Source organism: Anabrus simplex, chromosome 1, assembly GCF_040414725.1.
Source record: "Anabrus simplex isolate iqAnaSimp1 chromosome 1, ASM4041472v1, whole genome shotgun sequence".
Classification (NCBI taxonomy): domain Eukaryota; kingdom Metazoa; phylum Arthropoda; class Insecta; order Orthoptera; family Tettigoniidae; genus Anabrus; species Anabrus simplex.
The window spans coordinates 415,574,006-415,599,716 of record NC_090265.1 but is presented as its reverse complement, the minus strand read 5'-3'; the positions used below and the strand labels follow the sequence as shown (position 1 = coordinate 415,599,716).

Sequence of the window (25,711 nt, the reverse complement as noted above, 5' to 3'; positions counted from 1 at the left end):
TTTGTGGTATATTTGAAGAAAATTAAATAGGTATGTAAGTTATTTTATTTTTTATATTTTTCCGTATTTTGCCGTCTCAAATTTAGGGTGCGGGTCTTATTCGGTAGCGGGTGGTATTCGTGTTTATACGGTAATTACCGTAGCCTTTAGATAGTGTGTATGTACTTTAATGTCTGACATTCATCATCATTTAACCATCTCCAGTTTCCCAGATGTAGTGTAAGAGCACTCTCCAATTCCATCTGCACAGTTACATTTCTTCCCCTTCAACTTTACACCTTTCTACACCTCTTCTTCTTTTATTTGGGATATCCCATCTTGTCCGTGGCCATCTCTAGGTCGCTATCCCTCTATGTCTCTTTCAAACCTTGCTACTTTCTTTGGATCCAGTCTCTTCAAGTGATCGAACCATTTCAGTCTCAATGTTCTTAACTGCACCAACAACCTTGCAGCCTCCATAGCAACTTGTGGGTACACAGGAAAATATCTTAACCAAAATTCTTGAACAGTCATACTTGGGAATTCTGCTTTTGCTTGAGAATACCATTTGAGGTCAATTGCCTGGTCCTGAAGGGAATCAGGAAGCATGTTCACTTTGATTTTGAATGGATCTCATGAAATATCTGAAGATATTTTGATTTTCAAGTATGCCAAATGTTCTGAAATCAAGTTCTTCAATTCACTTTTCAAATTTAATGGAATATTTTGTGTCTGAATATTCTGAAAACGATGTTGCCACAATAATTATTTTTCCAGGAAACCTCTCATTGTATCATAGGTCTTCAAAATATTTCCCTGTCCTTGCAGTTTCAAATTTAAAAGGGTGATCCATTCAAAGAAGTCTGATAAAAATGCCAAGAGCAGATACATTTTGCATCTGTATTTTGTGTATACAGATCTTTATTTGAACTCGTCAAAAAAATACACATCTTTATTTGAACTCGCCAAAAAGTTTTCAACTTCAGATTTCAGACTGAATAGCCTGGCAAGCATGTTACCTTTTGAGAGCCAACAGACTTCAGTGTGGTAATGGTAAAGAAGAGTTTGTTGATCACTATTCAGTTTTTGACATAATGCCTCAAAAAGTGTAGTATTCAAAGCACTGGATTTGACACAGCTGACTACTTTATTTGCCAAATCCAACACAGATGTCAAATGACACGTTCTTGTCACAGTGTACTCTCCTCTCAGGGTCCTGGACATTGTCACTGGGGAGGGATTATGTGGCCATGGCTCACGGCCATCTTGATTTGTCTTGTCAAAGCTAGATCTACATAGGGTCCAAGAAGAAACAGTTAAAATGCTTCAATAGACTTAGATTTTTGTTTTTAACTCCTTGAATCTTGTTTATAAATATATTTTCTCTTCTACATGGTTAACATAATCTTTGATACAGTCACTATAAAATGCAGTTAAAATAATGCGTGTGTTTTCCTTTTTTTTTTTTTTTTGCTTTACGTTGCACCGACACAGATATGTCTTATGGCGACGATGGAATAGGAAAGGCCTAGGAAGTGGAAGGAAGCGGCTGTGGCCTTAATTAAGGTACAGCCCCAGCATTTGCCTGGTATGAAAATGGGAAACCAAGGAAAACCATCTTCAGGGCTGCCGACAGTGGGGCTTGAACCCACTATCTCCCGATTACCGGATACTGGCCGCACTTAAGCGACTGCAGCTATCGAGTTCAGTGTTTTCCATTAAACAACCATAGTTGTTATTATTGAGTCATAATCATACAGTGTGGACAAATAATGCTATCCATCTGTACATTAGAGAGATATCAAAAATCCTTTTTACTAGGTCATTTTTAGATTTATCTTTTTGTTACTCGTTTAACGTCAAATTAACACTGTCACAGGTGAACAATGTAGTGGAAGTGGAAAATGTTTATTGAAGCCTTTATTTGTAAAGTGTGGTAATGTTTTATTTGAAACGACCTAACCTGTACAGTGTAATATTTTGTAACATATGTATTTGTAAAAAGTAGATTTCAGTTCTGTACTTAATGGAAGTATCCAGAAAGTTACATGAATTTTTGAACAGGGTGTGTTGCCTTTTGTTGGTTATGTCTTCTAGAAGGCATTTTCTAACTATTCTGGAAATGGAAAATTCGCGAACGTGCGTATTCAAGAAGTTTAGTTAAAGTTTGCGACTGAAAGTAGGAATTCTGATTGGTGAAACTAGGTGGGGATGGGCGGACTCATGCTTTCTGATTGGCTACTCCAAGGCCAGGGTTTACCTATATATATATAGAGTGAAGCTGCGTTCGTGATAATTCGGACTTGTCTTGGCCTGGTCTGCCTTAGTCTGTCTTGGTCTGTCGGAAGTTTTACGTCGTGTGCGACGCTTCGCTACCGGGATGGGCCACCTTCGGGTAAGCACTCTTGAATTCCATTGTGGCTAAAATTTCCGTAATGTTTGGTTGCTATTTCGTATAGGAGTCTGCCCTAGCCTAACCTAGATTCGCCAAATTAATTATTTATGACGCCTTAGCTTTTCAGCTGGGCTTGCCTGTTTGTTTTCGAGGCATTCCCATTTCTTATTTCACTAAATATGTAGATTGTAATTTAATATATTTACCTTGGGGTTTGCCTATGGTAGTTCAGTGTCACTTGATGTACGCTAGAGTTTGGGAGAGTACGTTCACTTCACTGTAAATTGTAATTGCTTTTTACGTTGCTTTTAACCTACTAAATTGCATTGTACAACCTACTAAATTGCATTGTACAACTAGATTTGTAACTAGATGTATAGTTGGTTTGAAGTTTGAAACTTGTAGTGAAGCCATTATGAAAGAATCTCTAAGATATGTGTATCACGGAGCTTATAGTTGGTAAGTTGTAAGTTGGTGGATTTTGTTTCGGAATGTATTTGTAAAATTTCACTTGTAAATAATATTTTTCAAATTTAAGGATCACGGCGAATTATTTCGGAAACCGCAACCTAAGCCATGTCCATGCCCTCAGTAGGTCGTAGTTCCTTCCACCTTCCTGGTTTATTGTCCACTAGTTGGCCCTACTGATATTTACGTATTATGTTGTTGCTGGAGATCCGCGTAGTCCAGCTGATGTTTCGCTGAGTGTGTAGTGTTTTCTGATATTGTGTAGTTGCTCTTACTCCCCCCCCTATTGTGTTTAGTGCTTTGTTTTTGTGTAACCACTGTAGTAGCGGTTACAAACACATCAAAGATTTTCGGTGACAGAAGGATGGGAAAGGGCTAGGGTTGGAGAGGTAACAGCCCTGTCCTTAATTAAGTTACAGGCCTGGAATTTTCCTGGTGTGAAAATGAGAAACCATGGAGAACCATCTTCAGGGCCGCTGACGGTGGGATTCAAACCCACTATCTTCCAAATGCAAGATCACAGCTGCGCGCCCCTAACCGTATGACATATAAAGAATGAATGTAGGAAGAGTTTGGTGATATAAAGACGTTTTCACAACAGCCATATTTGCACTGACCACGTGATTTCAGTTGTACTTCTCTATTACAATCTATATTTTTATAATACTTATAGTATACTCACCATCCATGCTCAGGTTAAAAGCTCTCTCTCCAGTGACTCCAGGACTGATGTTTCTATGACATGACTCGGTGACACCTGATACTTGTAGAATAGTATCTCGCTTTCGTTTTGAGTCGCTACTGCTGCCCGAGTCACTGCCAGCTACACCATGTGTGTAAACAAAACAGTACCTCCTTGCATCAGTAGACCTACGATTCAGAGGTGAAGCTATCAAGTAGCTTGTACCATTGTCATCCCAGCTTGCATGGCAGGAATATGCTGAAACAAATACAAACATGGTGATATACACCCCCGCGGTTGATGATAATACTGAAAAATGAAAATCTACAACCTGTTTTTCCAGTCAATGACTGGGTCAGGGATGTAATGAATGAAGCAGATATAGGCTATTAGTATGATGGGGTCGCCACTCCCAAAGTGATTTTTATTAATGAATGATAGATGCTATGAGATGAGAATGGAGAGTGTTGCTGGAATGGAAGATGACAGGGAAAACCGGAGTACCCGGAGAAAAACCTGTCCCGCCTCCGCTTCGTCCAGCACAAATCTCACATGGAGTGACCGGGATTTGAACCACGGTATCCAGCGGTGAGAGGCCGATGTGCTGCCGTCTGAGCCACGGAGGCTCCTCTGATGATAATACTAAATGTTAAAAAACTAATACAAGCATATTTTGGAAAAGGATGTGTAGAATGAAGCTCAGGTTTAGAAACAGCTTTATGGATTCTGATTAAGGATATCACGAGGCTCAAATCTCCTTGAAATTTTCATATTTATAGAGAACAGAGGAGAATAAAACAGAATAAATCTATTATTATCATCAAACAACATAAAGTTGTAATCGGCGAAGTCCATCACATAGTAAAATCATTGAATCTCTTATGTAAATGTGAATGAATGAATTACTTACCCTAAAATCAATGCTAAAAGTTATAGTCTGCAAATTATTTAAATGTTTTGAAGCTCTCAGACGTTTATTGTTTGTAATTACGACGAATGACCTTGACAGGCAGCACAAAGAACTCTTGAAGGTACAAGAATGGAGAACAGCCTAATACAGTAAATGAGAAGTTGGAAGATTGGACAATTAGAAACAGTGTGAAGAAAACGATGACAAAAGTGATTGAAAGAGGAGAGGAAGAAGGGAGATTAGCTATAGAAACTGAAGATAAAGTTATAAAATTGTGGAGAGCTTCAGGTACAGTACTTTGAATAGACTGCAGGAGATAACATTTGTCTCTCCAGACTGTTAATTCTTCCAACAATATCTGCAAGTATCTTTGCAAGGATTTTCTCCATTTGTAACTAAAATCAAATCTCCTAACCTTTAAGGAGAGACTAAGCATCTCTAATCTACACCGATCAGCCATTTAAGTGAAATTATCATATCGTAAAATTACTCAAGTAAGACATGTTTTGAAGAAATTATGATATTTTAGACATTACCCATGTCCACTAGAACAAAAGCTAGAATAAATCATAATCCCTGTATGTTTTATCTTTCCAACAACAAATATAAACTAATTGATTAGTTTTATGAATCAGTCCATACAAAGCTGTCAGGTTTCATGATAGGACATGACATGACATACCATTTAATATATTATTTGTAGTTTCTGAGCATTTTATGAAAGGTTACTCAGTTTTTAAGATAATTTGACAAATTAAAGAGACAAAATTATTGCTTTGCATCCTGTCTTATGTAACAATTAGGTTTTAAAAGCTTCAATCAGAAGTGCCCAATGTGTAATATAGAACTATCTTGACAGATATACCTAGATAAATATGTTTAACAACTTTTCGGTCAACTTCACCCCAGCAGTCAATTTCACCCTATTTGGCGGTATTGGAAAGGAACAAGCAGTAGTCAAATCAAGTCATATCTATCTATCTATCTATCTATCTATCTATCTATCTATCTATCTATCTATCTATCTATCTATCTATCTATCTATCTATCTATCTATCTATCTGTCTATCTATCTATCTATCTATCTATCTATCTATCTATCTATCTATCTATCTATCTATCTATCTATCTATCTATCTATCTATCTATCTATCTATGTCTTGATTACACTGACTCATTAAAGTTGTTACTCTGTCTGTTCCCCTGTTACTCTACTCTGCTAGATGGCTTTACTTTGCAATTAAATAAACTAACCTGCCAATGATGGGGACAAGAGCTAGTCAATAATAAGGACGCTAAGTGTCATTGTATAGAAACACAGAATATTTGACAAACCTGTTCTATCTTTTGCACAGGATGTAAAGAACTCCATGGTGTCAGATTTGTCTGAACAGCCCACCACAAGAGATTCAAAGTGTTCACTGTTGCATATTTCTTCTTCTTCAATCTCCTCACGTTTCCTTCTCGAAGTCACTCTCTTCTTGCGTTTCTTGCGTAAAACTTGCTTTCCATTAACGCTGAACCCACTAATGGTGTACTGGCCCCGATATGGACACTTCCTTGGGCGTAGTGATGTAGCTGTAAAAAAAAATTGTAACTTCCTGTATACAAAAGCATTAAGAATATCCTGATGAAGTGTCTTTACAACTTTTCATTTGCAAGAAACAACATTTATGCAATTAATGGTTTCACGCCACAGATTTTCAAAACGTGTGCCAGTCCAACTGATGAACCCAATGGCACATAAGGATGTGCATGCCCATTCGTGCACAGACACACATGCATGGTCCAATACTCTGGAAACTTTATGTTGTTAACAACATTCATACCTTCACAACTATTATTAAAAGACTCTTGATAACAAGACAGTGGACAAGATCTTGTCTGACATGGGATAACCTGAAATAGTGCATAAATTACACCCTCTCTCTAAACAGTGTCATAAGCTGCCTTAAGATCTATGAATGCCACAAATATTTTCTGGCGATTCTGGAACCCTGCCTCTATGAATGTACTTGGTCCGCTGAGCTCTGTTGTGGTCTCCATCTTAATATATATAATCATCATAATATGGTCAAAGCTGCTGAGTCGAAGACCTTCACAAGTCTGTCCGTCCGTCCGGACACTTTCTTATGTGTTGCTTGATTAAACATTGACGCAAGCCAGAAGGCCCCACGTTGATCTCTGTAATTCTTAGGAATAAGGAATCCCAGTAATAAATTGATACAAATTGAACCGTAAATAGTGCATTGGTAAATGACGGCTCATTTTTTCTTCTACATTAGACAAACAAAACAATACTTGTATCGCACTTCTGTGATGCCACGTTACTGAGATAGCAGCTTACAAACCTTTGTTTTGCACTGAACCTTCCATTGTTATCCAAAAATTTCCTACCCAGAACTCTCACTCGTCACACGTCTTTGTTTAGTACTGAAGATGATCAATCATTTTTCCAACTTATTTTTTCTCTGTGTTTGGTTCTGACACTATTATACTTACTTATTAAAGTGGTATAGGGAATAGTTGCTTGATGAAAGATCATAGGATTGCAGGCTTCTTCAGGAGCTTGTACAATGTCATCTGGAACGAAAAAATGGATATGATGAAATTAACAGTAATTTAAATTTGTAATACATAACAGATTAGGACATTTATTTAACATTAGAAACATGGCTGGGTCATTACTGGAATGTTCACTAATTCTTTCCTTTATACTGTTCTTTTTATTTTACATGGGATCCTGAATTTGTATGACTTTTCATTAATAACTGTAATAAATATCCACACATAATTTCATATTTCTGGAGAAAACCCATTAAGAGAAAAGTCTATTTATACCTAGAACCGTGGCTGGGTCACATTTGACCCTTTAGTAAAGGAGACGATGGCATGAGAGAGATTCAGGGGAATAATGTGATTTTTGAGATTTGGTATTGTATCTACAAGATCCAAAGAGATAAAATAAGTTTGATTTGGTGTAATTTCATTGCAAACACACAATGTAGCTTTACCAGTGCCATAAATAACTATCGATGAGCAACTCTTTCCTTCTAAATGTCGCTGCAGATTTACAGTTCATAGCCTCAAAACCAGATAAATATGGACAGAAGTATGTTTAAGTATGTTGTGAATGCTCTTTTGGAAAAGATGACACTAGATACAATGGTGAGCGACTTCGCGACTTCTTGTAAAGAAACAGATGGGACCTTACACGCTCAAAGGAAGAAATACCACATGTGACAGTTTCTTTACCTCCTTGTCACTAGCTGAAACCTTCAAAACCAATTCAACTACCCTTTTCAGTATTATGAACAGAGCTCATAAGAAAGTATCAGTCTTTGTCAAAAAGAGGCAAAGCAAAATTTGTATACCACTGCATTGCTAAAGACCAATGATTCTACACTAATGATCTATGAACAAAATGTTTTCATTCTGAGTACTATGCATCCCGATGTTCAAATTGAGGGTGATGAAAAGAAGAAACCTGACACTGTCACATTTTATGATGGATCTAAATATGGAGTTGATGTGGTTGATCAAATGTCCTGTAAATACTCGGCGAAAGCACCATCTAGGCGATGGTCAATTCACACTTTACAATTTATTGGATTCGGCAAGAATAAATTCCTGAGTGGTGTACAATGTACTAAATGAGACTAAACTTAAGTGTAGAGAATTAATCCTGCAGTTGGGAGAGGAACTAGCTGAAACTTATGCAGCAGGTGGAGCAGTAAACATGAGCTGTCATCCCTGAAGAAATTCCTTACAGACAAGAGAAGCACACTCATTGTCCAGTAAAGACTAACTGCACTGGAAATGAGCTATTTGTGAAGTGTCATGCCTGCAGAAAAACTCTTTGTAATAAATGCAAAGCCAAAGACTACTACATATGCTCCTAATGTGACAGTAGACTGTAAAGGTACAAACACATGTTTGAAATTTGTACTGTACTTCGAGCTAAGTTTTTCATTTTCTGTTAAATACTAAGTAAATATGTTATAATTCTCAAGAATTTAATATTTAGTGATCAATAACTCCATTCCTTATCAAAAGTCACATGAAAGGAAGTAACCCATCAATAATCTAGGAGTGAGCAAAACTGTCATGGTTCTATAATTAAAAGTGGTTCTGATATGTTTAGAAATCAGTGTGGTACACATAGGCACATGTCTGTTGTTACAGTCCTTTACTGTAATGAAGAAGGAGCATGCATGAGTGAGAAGAGATCAGACAACTACATGACACAGGAAAAAACATGAAGCTAAATAACACATGTATATTTTCTTTATACAGATTTATATATTATTCATGGTTCATGGTGTGGGTTACTGTAGTCACGTCCTAGTTCGTGAACCATGGGCAACGGCTGAGTGGCCTAGTAAGTGGTCCTGAGAGTCGGGATACCAGTTGCTATGGAATGGGAGTGGGCATCACGGACATATTCTGAGTCATGCCCTCCTTGTGCTCACGGGGCCAGGACTATACAATTCACCGGTGGTCCATTACCCGTTAGAGGAGAGATCCTCACTTGGACTATGTGCAAGTAGGGCAGCATCCTGCTTCATGAATTTACCGAGCTCAGAACATTTTAAGCAAGCCTCGGACCTATGGGAGTAACAGAGTCCCACTCCCTTTGACAGGCAAGGGACTCCTTGGAAACAACTTGGCGAACGAAATGGAATTCGATAGGGAGCTATCAATATTAATGGGGCTTACGGAAGAAAGAAAGTAGAACTGGCTGAGTCAGCAAAGAGGATGCATCTGGATGTGCTAGGAGTAAGTGATATTCGGGTAAGGGGAGATAACGAGGAAGTGATAGGAGATTATAAAGTGTATTTGACGGGTGTTAGAAAGGGAAGGGCAAAGTCTGGGGTAGGGCTCTTTTACAGGAATACCATTGCACGCAACATACTTTCTGTTAGGCACGTAAATGAGCGAATGATGTGGGTAGATTTGTCAGTTGGGGGAATTAGGATTAGAATTGTCTCCGTGTATTCACCATGTGAGGGTGACGATGAGGATGAAGTTGACAAGTTTTATGAAGCATTGAGTGACTTCGTGGTCAGGGTCAACAGCAAGGATAGAATAGTGCTAATGGGCGATTTCAATGCGAGAGTTGGGAATAGAACTGAAGGATATGAAAGGGTGATTGGTAAATGTGGGGAAGATATGGAAGCTAATGGGAATGGGAAGCGTTTGCTGGACTTCTGTGCTAGTATGGGTTTAGCAGTTACGAATACATTCTTCAAGCATAAGGTTATTCACCGCTACACATGGGAGGCTAGGGGTAACAGATCCATAATAGACTATATCTTAACCGACTTCGAATTCAGGAAATCTGTTAGGAATGTACGAGTTTTCCTGGGATTTTTCGATGAATCAAACCACTATCTGATCTGTAGTGAACTAAGTATCTCTAGGCCTAGGGTAGAGAAAGTGAAATCTGTCTGCAAACGAATAAGGGTAGAAAATCTCCAGAACGAGGAAATTAGCCGGAAGTACATGGATATGATTAGTAAGAAGTTTCGAACAGTAGACAGTAAGCAGGTTCAGGATATAGAAAGTGAATGGGTGGCATACAGAGATGCTGTAGTAGAAACAGCAAGGGAATGCCTAAGAACAACTGTGTGTAAAGATGGGAATGGTGGAATGATGAAGTGAGAGCAGGTTGTAAACGTAAAAAGAAGGCTTATCAGAAATGGTTCCAAACAAGGGCAAGGCAGACAGGGCTTTGTACATAGATAAAAGAAACAGAGCGAAACAAATAGTTGTTGAATCCAAAAAGAACTCGTGGGAAGATTTTGGTAATAACCTGGAAAGGCTTGGTAAAGCAGCAGGGAAAACTTTCTGGACAGTAATAAAGAATCTTAGGAAGGGAGGGGAAAAGGGAAATGAACAGTGTTTTGAGTACTTCAGGTGAAATCATAATAGATCCCAGGGAATCACTGGAGAGGTGGAGGCAATATTTTGAACATCTTCTCAATGTAAAAGGAAATCATCCTGGTGGTGTTGCGAACAGCCAAGCTCATGGGGAGGAAGAAAATGATGTTGGTGAAATTACGCTTGAGGAAGTGGAAAGGATGGTAAATAAACTCCATTGTCATAAAGCAGCAGCAATAGATGAAATTAGACCTGAAATGGTGAAGTATAGTGGGAAGGCAGCGATGAAATGGCTTCATAGAGTAGTAAGATTAGCATGGGGTGTTGGTAAGGTACCTTCAGACTGGACAAAAGCAGTAATTGCACCCGTCTATAAGCAAGGGAACAGGAAGGATTGCAACAACTATCGAGGTATCTCATTGATTAGTATATCAGGCAAAGTATTCACTGGCATCTTGGAAGGGAGGGTGCGATCAGTCGTTGAGAGGAAGTTGGATGAAAACCAGTATGGTTTCAGATCACAGAGAGGCTGTCAGGATCAGATTTTCAGTATGCGCCAGGTAATTGAAAAATGCTACGAGAGGAATAGGCAGCTGTGTTTATGTTTCCTAGATCTAGAGAAAGCACATGACAGGGTACCGAGGGAAAAGATGTTCGCTATACTGGGGGACTATGGAATTAAAGGAAGATTATTAAAATCAATCAACGGCATTTATGTTGACAATTGGGCTTCAATGAGAATTGATGGTAGAATGAGTTCTTGGTTCAGTGTATTTACAGGGGTTAGACAGGGCTGTAATATTTCACCTTTGCTGTTCGTAGTTTACATGGATCATCTGCTGAAAGGTATAAAATGGCAGGGATGGATTCAGTTAGGTCGAAATGTAGTAAGCAGTCTGGCCTATGCTGATGACTTGGTCTTAATGGCAGATTGTGCCGAAAGCCTGCAGTCTAATATCTTGGAACATGAAAATAGGTGCAATTAGTATGGAATGAAAATTAGCCTCTCGAAGACTAAATTGATGTCAGTAGGTAAGAAATTCAACAGAATTGAATGTCAGATTGGTGATACAAAGCTAGAACAGGTCGATAATTTCAAGTATTTAGGTTGTGTGTTCTCCCAGGATGGTAATATAGTGAGAATGAATCAAGGTGTCGTAAAGCTAATACAGTGAGCTCGCAGTTGTGATCAACAGTATTCTGTAAAAAGGAAGTCAGCTCCCAGACGAAACTATCTGTACATCGGTCTCTTTTCAGACCAACTTTGCTTTACGGGAGCAAAAGCTGGGTGGACTCAGGATATCTTATTCATAAGTTAGAAGTAACAGACATGAAAGTAGCAAGAATGATTGCTGGTACAAACAGGTGGGAACAATGGCAGGAGGGTACTCGAAATGAGGAGATAAAGGCTAATTTAGGAATGAACTCAATGGATGAAGCTGTACACATAAACCGGCTTCGGTGGTAGGGTTATGTGAGGCGAATGGAGGAGGATAGGTTACTTAGGAGGATAATGGACTCTGTTATTGAGGGTAAGAGAAGTAGAGGTAGACCAAGACGACGATGGTTAGACTGAGTTTCTAACGATTTAAAGATAAGAGGTATAGAACTAAATGAGGCCACAACACAAGTTGCAAATCGAGGATTGTGGCGACGTTTAGTAAATTCACAGAGGTTTGCAGACTGAACGCTGTAAGGCATAACAGTCTATAATGATAATGTATGTAATATATGTGTGTATATATTAATGTTGTTATCTTCTCTTTGACAATTTTCTCCCATCAATTTGGAAGTTGGTGAGATAAACCAGTTGAATGTACGGTACTTGAATTCTTGAATGAGTTTTATAGCTGAGTTGAGACTTCACTATGGCCATTAACACTTTCACATAAAGGTTTGGCTACTTGGTGTAGTGTCATATTGAGGCTAATTATATTTTAATTGATGAAAATTGATGAACATTACTGGGAGGATAAAAAATATGTAATCATTCCAGTAATGAGATCACATAACCCCAGTGGTACATAAAGGTTAGGAAATTCGTTTAGAAGGGTTATAGTGAGGTACATTCAGGGAAATGGGGTGGTCTAGGGAGCAGTGATAAAGGGTACAGGGATCTGATAGTCAAGTAGGGATGACAGAAAAATGTTAGTGTTGAACTGTAGAAGTATTGTAAAGAAAGGAATAGAATTAAGTAATTTAATAGATATACACTTACCACATATTGTAACAGGAGTTGAATCGTGGCTGAGAAATGATATAATAGATGCAGATATATTCTCACAGAACTGGAGTGTGTATCGTAGAGATAGGATAGGAATGGAAGGAGGGGAATATTCATTCTGGTGAAAGAAGAATTTGTAAGCTACAAAAAAGTTAAAGACGACAAAACATGAAATTCTAGGTGTAAGGCTTGTCTGTAAAGATAATAGGCAACTTGATATCCTTAGAGTGTACAGACCGGGAAAGGGTAGCGCTGACGCTGATTCAGAATTATTTTATAAGATAATCAGCTATGTTGGAAACGATATGGGAAGGAGCGTGATCTCAATTTACCAAATGTCAATTGGGAAGGTAATGCGAGCAACAGAAAGCATGACCAACAAATGGCAAATAAGTTAATATGGGAAGGGCAGCTGATTCAGAAAGTGGCAGAACAAACTAAAGGGAAGAATATTCTGGAAGTGGCATTTAGAAACTGAATGCACCCCATGTATAAACACACTCTTGTGCACTATGTAATAAAGTATACATTTATATAGACTCTAAGGCTAGCGTCATTGAGTGTGTAACCATTGGACTCTTGGTGTAATATGGCTGTAATAGACATTGTACCTTTTAACTCTTTGTGATGAAATCATTAAATCTTTTATGCCTGTGAACACATTCATACATTATGGTGTTCTAGAGCTGCCTGCTTAAATCTGCAGGCTAAAATGCTATAAAGTTATGAATAAAATTGTTTTCCTTCCCCTTGCTTTCATCCTGGATGAGAGTATAGTTTACAGGCACTATGGACAACATTTCTTTTGAAGAAGTTAAATACAAAGGAAACATGAAGGATAAAAGAGACAAAATTAAAATAAGGCTGAAGAAAAATTTATTAGAAATATCCAGCTTGGATCAATTGACAAGTGAGGACTGCAGTGAAAATATACTAGCAGGAAACTATGGTGGCTTTAACATAGAAAAATGTGGGGAAATAGGATGGGATGGTTAAAAATAACAAAGCAAAGATTTACACATAAAAGAGTAACAATCTAACACTGAATATCAAGAGATTCAGCAGTCTGTGAACAGCAGTGGACAAAACATTCAGTCCTTCAGGCAAGTCTTTCAAGGTAAAGGTGGAGAGGAAAATGATACTGTACTAATAATAAAATAAGAGTAAGTATAAAATCAAAGAAACTTACTACTTCTCTGTAGTTCAATTACGTGACCATCTCGCCGATAGAACACCATGCAAATGTATCCACTCTTACTGGAAATAGAAAGAAACATATTTTGATAAATGCTCATAGCACAGCAATAAAAATAAGTGCAGCATCACCAAACAAATACTGTTCTGATCACATATTCTCACAATGCTCTTTAAAACACCTAATAAGGTACAACCCAAGGAAATGCATCATAAAGTTAATAGTAAGAGTAACAGGAAGAACTCAAGCAAGATAACAGATATCAGTGCCTCATTTAGAAAACCACTTACTAATATGTTTTACAAGATGAGATGAAGAAATATATTTCTTAATTAGCAACATGTTGTCAAAATACGGTAAGTCATTTTTCTCTCCCTGAAATTGTCTCTATGTAGGTGCACTATTTTGGTGGTATTTGCTTCCTTCTTTTGTCTGTACCTTTCCCTTCCTTGCCCATGTTGTCCTACCGCTGGAAATGTTAGGGACCCCCTTATGTATTTTTTCCAATATTTGTAAGTTACGACCAGAATCCTTCATGCGTTGCTCCATAGCTGAGAAACGATTATGTTGTATTGTTGCATGTATATCTGTATGTAATTGTGTACTGATTCTTGATTTTAATATTCGAGCTGAAGATGACTCCATGATGAGTTGAAACTGGTCCTCTAGTGTAATAAAACTAGTTCAGTATATAACAAGTGTTGATTTGGCGGAACATCTTTTTAAGGTAGTTTTGAAGTAAGTGGTATGTTTTGAGCTATCAGTAGAAAGGTGACGTGGATCAACATTAGTAGACAAATAAGCTAGTATGGAGCTTTTAAAAGTAGGAAAGATCCTAATATGAAGATAAAGCTGGAATTCAAGAGGATGAACTGGGGCAGATATTCAGTTATACGACAAGGAGTAAGGGATTGGAATAATTTATCAAGGGAAAAGTTTCACATGATGCTTGCTTCTCTATATCCTAGATTTTAAACAAGAAGTTGTCTTAAAACTATATACCCTCAAAGGGGTTTTGATTGAGGGGTGAAGACTGATGAAAAGCGTTTCATGTACAAAGTTGTAATTTTACAAGAAGGCTGTTCTTTTATGTTGGTGTCAAATATGACATAATTCAACATATTTCATGTATATATAAGGATTGTGATCATGTAGAAGTCGATGAAGTTGTAAAACTAACCCACGTTTCACAAGAGGGATACTGGACCAAATTTCCACCTCTTCTTCATTACTGACAACTAAAAACTAACACAAAAATGAATTCACAAGAATATAAATGTTGTGAAGTAGGAACATTGAAAACACAAAAATCTTGCAAATAGTCTATGACTGATTATGCAATATGCTGATTGATGATTCACTAAGAATTAACAACCTCTTAAGATTGTTTATAAACAAGTGTGATACAATTAATAGTGACGCATGGGAAAGGTGGGATTCCATGACACCCCCACTAACTAAATTCACATGAGTAAAGATCAGCCTAAAATAGTTTCAATGTTGCATGAAATGATGCTTTATACAGTACAAAAGTCAAGTCCAAAATTACAATGGTGTCTGTAACACTCAACTTACTACTTCATTTTGCTGATTCATTTCATGTCCACGTTGTCAAATTAATAGACAGATATATTTATTAAACACTAACAGGCTATTCCCAATTACAGATGATGTATTAAACTGTTACTTATAACAAAACACTAATTAAATATAAAATTCACTGCACAACAGGTAATTTTGACACATACTCATAAATACAAAACTAGTCACTCTCCTCAAAAGACAATCATGGACTGAAAGTACTAAGAGCTGAATGAGATATTTACAGTATGATGAGTAAGGGGGCAAGGGACTGGTTAAAATGTAACCACTATGTCCCTCTTGGCTGTATCAATGAACCAGGCTGCCAAAAGAGGCTACAATGTGCTTCTGAATCTTCCAGAAAGAAATATAAATAGAGATGTATTTTCACTTGAAACTCACATCCACAAGAAGACTGAACTAATCAATGCTGAATAAAATTAAAAAGGCTTCACATGGAATAAAATTTTCCTGTTATCACTGACTTCATTGCTGGATACATCCAACTTTTGTTCTGAATAAACCTTCAAATGAAATGCCTGTCTTTTTAATCCTTATTATTATTTACATCCTTAGTGCAAGTTCAGTTGAATTGAATTGAACTGAATTCAATTGTTATTGGTTTTACATCTCACTAATTACAGTACTTCAATAGCTTTCAGAGGGCACGGTGCTAGAATTTTGCTCCATGGAAGTTCTTGTGCATAACAGTAAATCTACTGACATGACGCTGATGTATTTGAGCACTTTCAAATACCTCTGGACCGAACCTGCCAACTTGATCTCAGAAGGCCAATGCTCTACCATCTGAGCTACTCAGCTTGGAGATGATTAACTGAAACCATGAGGTAAGGAAGAAGGATGTTCTGACCAGGAAAGTACAAGGAAGCAATGGATCTCCTGGAGAATAGGTCCTGGAATGTGTAAAATTCATTGACTGTGAAAGAGTACAAAGAAATCGAAACATAAAGGATGGGTCACTTACCATCCACTGGTGAGGTGTGCAACAAGTGTGACCTGATGCTCATTGTCGGCAACCTCTATGCTGTGACACACCACCCGTATCTCCTGGCCTTTGTTGTCTTTGTCAGTGATACGCAGTGTGGCATTTTTGTGTGAGAAGTGGTAGAGGCTCTTGTAATCCAAAGTGTGCCACTGATGATGCTCCGTCACCCACAAAGGGTAGTGGCAGCGAGGGTGCTGAGTTTCAACTGGAAACAGTCACAACAATACAGGATTAAACAGAAAGAACAAAATATAATACGTATCTAACATCCTCGAACTAGAAGCAGGCTGGCTGACAAACAACACTCAATCAGTCAACAATTTGTTTTACTATAATCTATCAGCTTCATTGTCCGTATTGATAATTTGTTTTACGTCGCACCGGCACAGATAGGTCTTATGGCGAAGATGGGATAGGAAGGCCTAGGAGTGGGAAGGAAGCGGCCGTGGCCTTAATTAAGGTTGAGCCCCAGCATTTGCCTCGTGTGAAAATGGGAAACCATTGAAGACCATCTTCAGGGCTGCAGACAGTGGGGTTAGAACTCACTATCTCCCGGATGCAAGCTCACAGCTGCGAGTCCCTAACAGCATGGCCAACTCGCCGGGTAAACAACACTTACACTATAAATGGAAAGCAACAAAATGAAGTATTTACAAATAAAACCAAATGTAATCTACACAAGATGTTACTGAGAACAGCTCTAATTTATGCATCTGAGATATGGATGTTAAAGGAATAAAGAAAACCTACTGATATCTGAGAAGAAAATATTAATCAAGATCTGGATTTAAGAATGAAAAGGGAATTTAGAGGCTACTAAATGACTGCAAACTGGAACAATTATTTAAAGAATCTGATGGGGTATTTTTTATAAAAGGATAAATTGAGCAGTGTTCATTGTTAGAATGGATTAACTGTTTGCTTGCGTGTGGCCTCTGAAGAGGCCTGATGCAAGTCTTTCTACACTGCCAGAGGGAAAAAATTAGAACATCCATTGAGAGGTTTCTAATTCTCTCAAGATTTATTGTAGAAACAATACATATGGAGTACATGAAATTATTATATTTACAAATCAGTAGCACAAGCGGTTCTAAGGTACCAGGCATGGACCCATGCTGAAACACCCATTTAAGTGTGCGGTGTAGCCTCTACGGGTGGCAACGCAAGCACTGACTCTGGTATGTAGTCGATCATACAGGTGGCGAATACTATCTTGGGATACATTATTCAACGTCTGATCGACCTGTTCACATAATTCCGTAAGATTTGTGGGATGATGAGTTGTACGAGTCACTTGTCGTCCCATCATGTCCCACAGGTGCTCGACTGGAGATAAACCCAGAGATCATGCTGGCCAGAGATGTTGCTGCAAATCTTGCAGAGCATGCTGAGTTGCACGGATAGTATGTGGGCGAGCATTATCCTGTTGAAACAGTACATCACCTTCCTGTTGCAAGAACAGCAAAAGATGGGGTCTAATAACATTCCGTACATAGTGAGTGCTGGTCAGCGTTCCCTCCACAAACACCAAAGGTGAACGAGAGTTGAAGCTTATCGCACCCCAGACCATAAGGCCTGGGATGGGGCCAGTGTGTCTTGGACGAACGATCCTCTGACGTTACCAGAGGAGCCACGCACGTTGATTCTGTGGCGTGAGTGGAAAATGAGCTAGAGGTGTACGTGCCCATAGTCCTAATACTAGTAACCAGTTTGCAATAGTTCATGTTGACATTTCTGGGCTCACATTCTCTTATCTATGCTGTGGTAGCTGTACAATCTGCCACTGCTGCCTTTACAATACGACGATCTTGGCGGGCATTTGTGCCGAGTGGATGTCTAGAACCTTGTCTACGAGTGTGAGAATATTCACGTGTCCACTGTTGCCAGCATTGTTGCACAACTGAAATGCCAAATCCAACTTGCGTGGAAATTCTCTGAAAGAGTTCCCGCCACTGGAAGGCTACAATTCGGCCCCTTTCAAACTCTCTCAGTTGGCTATAGGAAGCATGAGTGCGTGAGCATTATGGCTGCGAGCATTTCGTTTTAAAGGATAGACACAGATGGCGCTTTTATAGCTATGCCACTGGGCTATCTGCTGGCGAATGATGTGGAAATCATTATCAGTACATCTACTACCCTACAGGTGGCATATGCCATCATCGGATCATAATCGACGTAGTCTTTTCAGGTGTCCTAATTTGCCTTCTGGCAGTGTGTTTGATGCCCATGAGTAACATGCAAGTCCGCGTGTGGTGATGATGATGATGATGATGATGATGATGATATAGCAAGAGGGTGAAAGCAGGTGTTGGCATATAGCCTACTCCTGCCAAATAACACCAAGGGGTTTGTTCAAGGCTTAATGTCTCCATCCATCACCAGTATCCACCAGGCTTTTGGCAAGTAATCTGGTAATTAAAAATTGTATACATCCACATCTCCTATCCTGCTGGCCAACATTCTGATGGTGAACATCGTTTCCAGGGGCTGCCTGGCCGAGGCAGTAAAGGCGTGCTCGGTTCGCCCAGAGGGACATGGGTTCGAATCAATAATAAATTCCTAAATTGTAAAATTTATATTTATTGAATAGGTGACAAAACAAACCTTTTAGCATCCTACATTCAGTATCTTCAATACGGATAACAATGATTTTTATCACTTGCAACAAATCCCCATCAGGAAGTCGTAAAATTTAAGAAACAAGATTTCCACTTCTGGAGGTGCATATGGCCCTGAGGTTCACTCAGCCTACACCAAAAATGAGTACCAGGTTAATTCCTGGGGGCAAAGGCGGCTGGGCGTAGAGTTAACCACTCTACCCCATCACATGCCGAGGTTAACAATGGTGGAAGCCTTTACCTTCCACTCCTCCAAGGGCCTTCATGGCCTGTACGGAGGTGACTTTGCTTTGCTTTGCTTTGCTTTGCTTTGCTTTGCTTTGAACATCTTTTCCACCAATGAGACTCAAACCAGATAACCATGTTAGACCATAGAGACTTCTTGTTGTAATGATCATAGCTAAAGGAGACTAACCAGCCACAAACACTGAGGATGTAGAAAAAAGGAGAAAATCTCAACTATGCCAGTTAGATGATGCAGAGGCAAACCTGAAAGTCCTGATAGTGGAAGGATGGGACAGGAAGGCATCTAAGAGGGATAAGTGGAGGAATGACCAAAAAGAGGTCAAGGCTAGAAGGTTGTAGTGCCACAGAAGAAGAAGAAAAATAAGATTTCTCCACGTCCGATGCAAGTATAACTACACATCTATGTCAATACAGTGAAAACTAATGAGAACTGCACAACAAGTTTGGATTATATTAAAGCCATGGTATTTAACATGCAAACTTACCTTTCGTGAGCCTCATTGTGCGTGAGCCTTCAGTGGCTGATAAGAGACCATTGCATGTGGCATCTCCTGACTGAGCCACGTTAAAGGTAGAATGTCCATTGCTTTGCCTATGATCATACACAAAACAGCGGTACCGGTCTTCATTCGATGTGGCCATCTTATGATACAACTTGCCGATGAGATATCGCGTGGAACCTTCCTTCCATAATGCCAGACACAACAGCTCTTCCACTTTAAAGGAAAACAAATAATCACTCAATGCAGATATCAATACATAATATTTAACAATTTACTCACTTTGATTCTAGACATAGCCAATAATCTATTTTAAAAGTCTGTTTTACAAGCTAGCTCTATAGATCGGTAGTAAAGTATTGTCCTCTAATTCCTGATATTGTGGGTTCAAACCAAATACAGGAAGTTGGATTTTTTGACAAATGGAAAAATGATCATTTTCCACTTCACATCAAGCAAAGTTTAAAGTACATTCGGTGTTCACCTGACAAAATTGGCTAAACTAATTACTTAATCAAGAAGTGTTGAATTATTAATGTTTTAATTTATAATAATATGTATAACTAATTAATGATATTTGAGATTAGACAACCAGTATATATGTGAGGGTTAGGTTATTGTGGAATATTGTGGAACAATATTATCAACATTATCCTCTTCATATTCAGACAAAATGCCACACTAACCAACCACCAAAGAAATGCAGAATAGTGATTACATCCATGCACATAGGGTTGGCATCGGAAAGCGCATCCAGCCATAAAACAGAGCCAAATCCATACGTGCAACCCTACATGTGTGGGAAAAGCAGCAGAAGAAGAATATTGTTGAAGAGATGTATTTCAGTATGGGGAAGTTGTCGAGCATTGGATTTATCCAGATGAGTTGTATTTTAGCCTTAGCTCTGCACTATGTGAACCTGAAACAATTTGAAAATGTAGCAGAAGTGTAGGCCTATATAAGAAAAAGTGAACAGTGCCTAGTATTCAGATAATGTTTAGTAAGTAAGTTGGAGGTGGTGGTTCGCTTCTCTGTATGTAACTTCATGTCCTTGTGAGATGACCAGGGGAGATTGTTCGCTCCACAGTGTGTAAGCTATAATTGCAGCTTGGTCTTCAGTATATGACCAAGATAAGTCAGTGAGTAAATCTGAAGTGGTAGATGAAATCAGTGCTCACTAATATGCTCGAAACTTATAATTTTATATGCACTGATAATTAACAAAGTCAATGGTAGAACTTTTGTGCAGCCGTGGGTAGTTAGCTGCATACTGCATAACATGGATTAACAGCAAGAGGTGGTTGGGCTTCTTTTGTTAGCTTTTCTTATGGCACAGTCTTGTAATGTCTCTTGTATTTCATGCTTCCAATATCAGCTCAAGAACTTTTATGAGAATTATTCTCTCTCTGCCTACCAGTTTTTCAATCCAGTCTTTTTAGCATGAATAATGGTTGTGAAGTGTTCCAACTTCAAATTCCATAACAGGCATTGCTTGCTGTAGGTGTTTGGAGTCAATCGATACGCCAGGTTTAGCTTGTTAGCTATCATCGAGAGAGCTGCTTTCTCTGATAAGTTGGGCTCAATAGTCACCAAGATACTTAAATTTCTCCACATACTTGCTTTTACGCTCTTCTAATGACATCTCTCCGTTAGCCTCTTTGACATTGAAGTACTTGATCTTCTCCAGTGACTCTTGGAGTCTTACTCTGGTCATTTGTCCTGTGAGACAATGGACCTGGATCGCTGCTATTTCCAAAGATCAGTGCCATGTACTCTGTATAGGCCAGACAACTTACAGTCCACTGGTCTCTCGTGTGACCAAGGTAGACCTCACTCTGGACACTCGAACTGACCAGTTCTGTGCACCATTCTCTTGCAACGTTTTCAAGAACGCAGTTGAAGAGGAGTGGGGAAAACCTGTCATATTGTCTGACCCTTGTTTTGATCTCAAATGGTTCCGAGATTTCTCTTCTGAATTTAACCTTGGAATATGTGTCTACAACTTTGTGAGACATCTGCTTTGGGATAACAAGGTGCCCATGACAACCAAGAGCACTCTGTATAAGTCATACTTTGTGCCCATTTTCACAAAGTCTAGAAACATGCACACTGAGAGAGAGAGAAGTTAGTAAATGTGAAATAAAGCTTCTACAAACTACTCTCCAAAAAACACGCAAGATCATGTAAAAAAATATTACATCAGAATGGAACTGGAAGTGGACTCGATAGAAGAGAAGCTAAGGACTTTGAGACTAGCATGGTATGGACATGTAAAGCAAATGCCTAGCACAAGAACACCATATGCATGCCTAGAAAGAAGGGTTGAAGGAAGAAGACCAGTGGGAAGACTTAGGATCAGATGGCTACATCAGCTGAGAGAGGATGTGGAGAGCAGAGGCAGCATCTGCCATTCAACTGAGGACATAAAAATTTTTAAAAAAAAAATATCCAAATATATGATCTTAGATTAATAAGTCCATGAGAGCTGTCACTATCAAGTGAAATACACAGTTATATAATGTTGTGACGATCATTGGATGCCTAGCCATTTTAAATGACATTTCATCCCGCTTTGAATTCTTTGTACCTGAAATGGAAAGGTTGGATCAGAAATATTTAGACATGTAACATATAGAGTTCATTCATGTAGTTGCATATATCAAGGTCGTCCGGTGAAATTGCTTGGGAAGAAAGCTCTCTTGTCCTGATTTATGATATATTTAAGGTGAAGGTATTTCTCAGCCTTTTTCATGAGTTCTAATATTGACTGACCTTACAGTCACAAAAAAATAAGTGTTCCCAGAACTGATCAGACAGTTGACAAAATAAATGCCTTGATCACCTCGTCTTCCCGTAACATTTGATAAGAACGGAAAGGGACAGATATTTTCTTTAGAAGAGTTTTTGTTCTCTGAAAAGACTTGTTTGTCACATTCCTTCCATGCCAGCAACATGACTACCATGTACATTGTTGACTGGTAATAGGGGCCTCAATACTGATCTTGTGGATTGAGCATGGCTTCTAGTCATCTTCAACTCCTTCACATGTGGGCAGCCAGTGATTTGGAATGTAGCATTGTAGGATCTTAAAGACTAAAGGTGGTCTCTGATCTGTGTTAATGGGATGGCCGTCTTTCTTATTTCTGCTGAGAAATCTGTGTTTTGACAACATATAGCTAATTTGTCATTCAGCTAACGCCTGCAAATATTCCTCAGTGGTAAGTCTGTCGGCACAGAGCCTGGCCTCGTGCTCTGAAGCAGTCTTGCTGTGCTAAATGGGTTAGATAGCAGTGTTGGATAACCGTCCACAAGGTAGTGGGTTTGATCCTGTCTCAGTTCAATGATATGTGAAGAGGTGTCGCTTGTGGGAAGCTAGAAATCTGCAAAGCTCACGTCGGTAAATCTACCTGCATATAAATTAACACTTGCAGCACAAAATATCTGGCTCCTTGATGTCTTCAGAAACCTTGGGACATAAAGCAACATTATTAAAAGCAGCCTCAGGCACCCTAGATTTTCAGTGATGTTCTCCCTGTGACCTAAATCTGGCCTGCTATCAGCATCTTTCTCCAAATGTTTTCCTAAATCTGTCCGCATTCATACCAGCTTCGCGTTCAGAATCATTCTCAGGGGCCTTAGACACGGACTGGTGTTTTTCGGCTTTGAACTAAGATTTTCCAAGGGCAGTTCATTTTTTAGTTGCCACAGTAAGAGGCACCAACTCTCAAATGTGTCACAACCTACCTACTAATTCTAAATAAGTTCCAGTTAATGGTACATTATGAGACTTAATTGGCAAATCAAAGACTGTGAAGGAAAAAATGCACTAAAGAAATAGTGCATAGTTTCACTCAGAGGAGAGTGTCCAGGTTTTGTAATTAGCACTTGCATACATATGTAAAACAGTTAAGAAAGCTGACATTAACTGAAGATAGGATAATAACTGAGGACAGCCGGACAGGACAAATACTTAAATACCAGGAGGATGTATTAGAAAAATGAAATGTTCCTCCCTAAATTCTGATAATATGAGCTACGGATTTTTGAAGGTTGTAACAGGGGAGAAATTTAGGTGCAGGGATTCTTAGTTATTCAGATAAGAAGATGACTTACTGTGTTATTACTTAAGCCTGAAGAGGAAAGGCAGAAGCATGAAATTAAAGCAGAAAATGGAAGTAGAAGAGAAATACAGCAAAAATTATAGCAAATGCCAGAAAACACCTTACAGCGTGTAATAACGGGCTTCACTCCACGGTACTGTAGAAATATTAACAGCCACACTTAATACTATTTGAAGATGATTATAACCTCCAATGGTATTCTGCAAATATTCCGCAGAATGGTGCCTTGACGTCCCTCTCACCTTCTACCCAACAAGCAACCAACGAGTTTACAGGAATGATGATGAAAATGGCATTACATTACTTCCCTGCTGGCAAGTAGCCAGAGACGTTGCCATGGTAACTGATAAGTTCGTTGTCGGTCTTTGAGGGTGTTCGACTGTTTGTCACTTGAAGCAGAGCATGAAAACCATAGAAAATGATCATTTTATCTGTTATTTGAAGAGTAAGCGAAATTATGTACATAACAAAAATTATTTAAAATGAAGGGACGTTTCACATATAGTCTACAGATTTTACAGAAAATTAACAGTGTTTGAGAAAATATCAAATTACTTGTTTGATCTCCCTATAACCCCACAGTCTATTCAGTGATTTTCAAATCAGATGCATATCAAAACCTGTTAATGGATAAGTATACTCTAAATATGAAATTAGATCAAGATCTATCCAGCCATTTCGCCATGATTGTGGAACAGACGGACAAACAGACACCAAAGCTACAAACCGCTGATACGGACTTGAGTTGACCTAAAATGGATAAATATCTGAAGAATTGGCAAAATAAACAAAATTACAGACAGAAGACCCTTACAACTTTATTTATATAGATTACTATTCTCAGGTGTAGGTACATTTCTTGTTAAAACAATGTAACTCTCGTTTTTCTTGTTTCTTTCTCTGCCACTTTTCCACATCATTGTGAGGTTGCACGTCATCAATGTCACACACACAGACTCGACTCATTCTTACGGCCTGATGCCCTTCATGACACCAATCTTATGTGGACTATTGTATATTTCTGCAATGGTAAGCACTGTAGTTTATTGCACGTAAATGAAGATATGCACATTAAGCTAAACACAAGACATTCAGTCGCTGAATCAGAAGAATTAACAAGACATAGCTTAAAATCCCCTGGACGGCCTGGGTTCAAATACGGGATCCTCTGAACCAAAGCTTGCTATGCTGAATATTCAGCCTAGGAACCAGACTGTTAAAAACATACTGTAACTCATGATATTTGCATAATTCAAAATGAAGAAATAATTTCATTATCAATTTTTCTCAAAGCATAACAGGGTCAAAAGTAAAGGAATAGTTAACTATATATTACTAACTAATAACTACTGCATCACGGTTAGTTACCAGTAAGAGAATGCGGGCCTCACCTGTGCTTTCTGTGCCAGACACGTCTGGACACGCCTGGTAACGCAGCAGCAGACGGGACTCGTCAGTACAAGAATCTATTCTGGACACAGGATTGCTACATTCACCCATCCCACGGTTATAGGTGAATGTGAAGGGTCCACTGAATGGACATTTGACAGGTCCATGAGGAGATTCTGCTCTCAGCATTGAGAATAGTATGGCATCTCCTGTGATCTGGGCACACATGGCATCCAAACTCTGGCGTTCATCACAGTAAGCTGCGGAGATATACAAACAATTGTGAATAACGAGGACTGTTTTGAAATTAACATTTCAAAATAAGCTACAAATAATTTAATTTTTGAGAGTTTCATGATGATAATTATTATTATTATTATTATTATTATTATTATTATTATTATTATTATTATTATTATTATTATTATTATTATTATTATTATTATTATTATTATTATTATTATTATTATTTATTCAGTACAATAACAAATACAGGTTCCCTATTCCCTAGTGA

At 38.5% G+C, this 25,711-nt stretch overlaps 1 protein-coding gene across 1 annotated transcript in view; it reads right to left on the bottom strand.

Annotated features, from left to right (window-relative positions):
* LOC136856878 (uncharacterized) overlaps nucleotides 1–25,711 on the bottom strand; it is a 1,002,838-nt gene that overhangs the window by 24,084 nt on the left and 953,043 nt on the right. The window contains exons 6-12 of the mRNA XM_067135095.2: nucleotides 25,200–25,457; nucleotides 19,673–19,903; nucleotides 16,303–16,528; nucleotides 13,731–13,798; nucleotides 6,937–7,017; nucleotides 5,770–6,012; nucleotides 3,525–3,782 (exon numbers count right to left, since the gene is read on the bottom strand). Of these exons, the coding sequence (XP_066991196.2) occupies nucleotides 3,525–3,782; nucleotides 5,770–6,012; nucleotides 6,937–7,017; nucleotides 13,731–13,798; nucleotides 16,303–16,528; nucleotides 19,673–19,903; nucleotides 25,200–25,457 (1,365 nt within the window). The remainder of the gene's footprint in view (nucleotides 1–3,524; nucleotides 3,783–5,769; nucleotides 6,013–6,936; nucleotides 7,018–13,730; nucleotides 13,799–16,302; nucleotides 16,529–19,672; nucleotides 19,904–25,199; nucleotides 25,458–25,711) is intronic.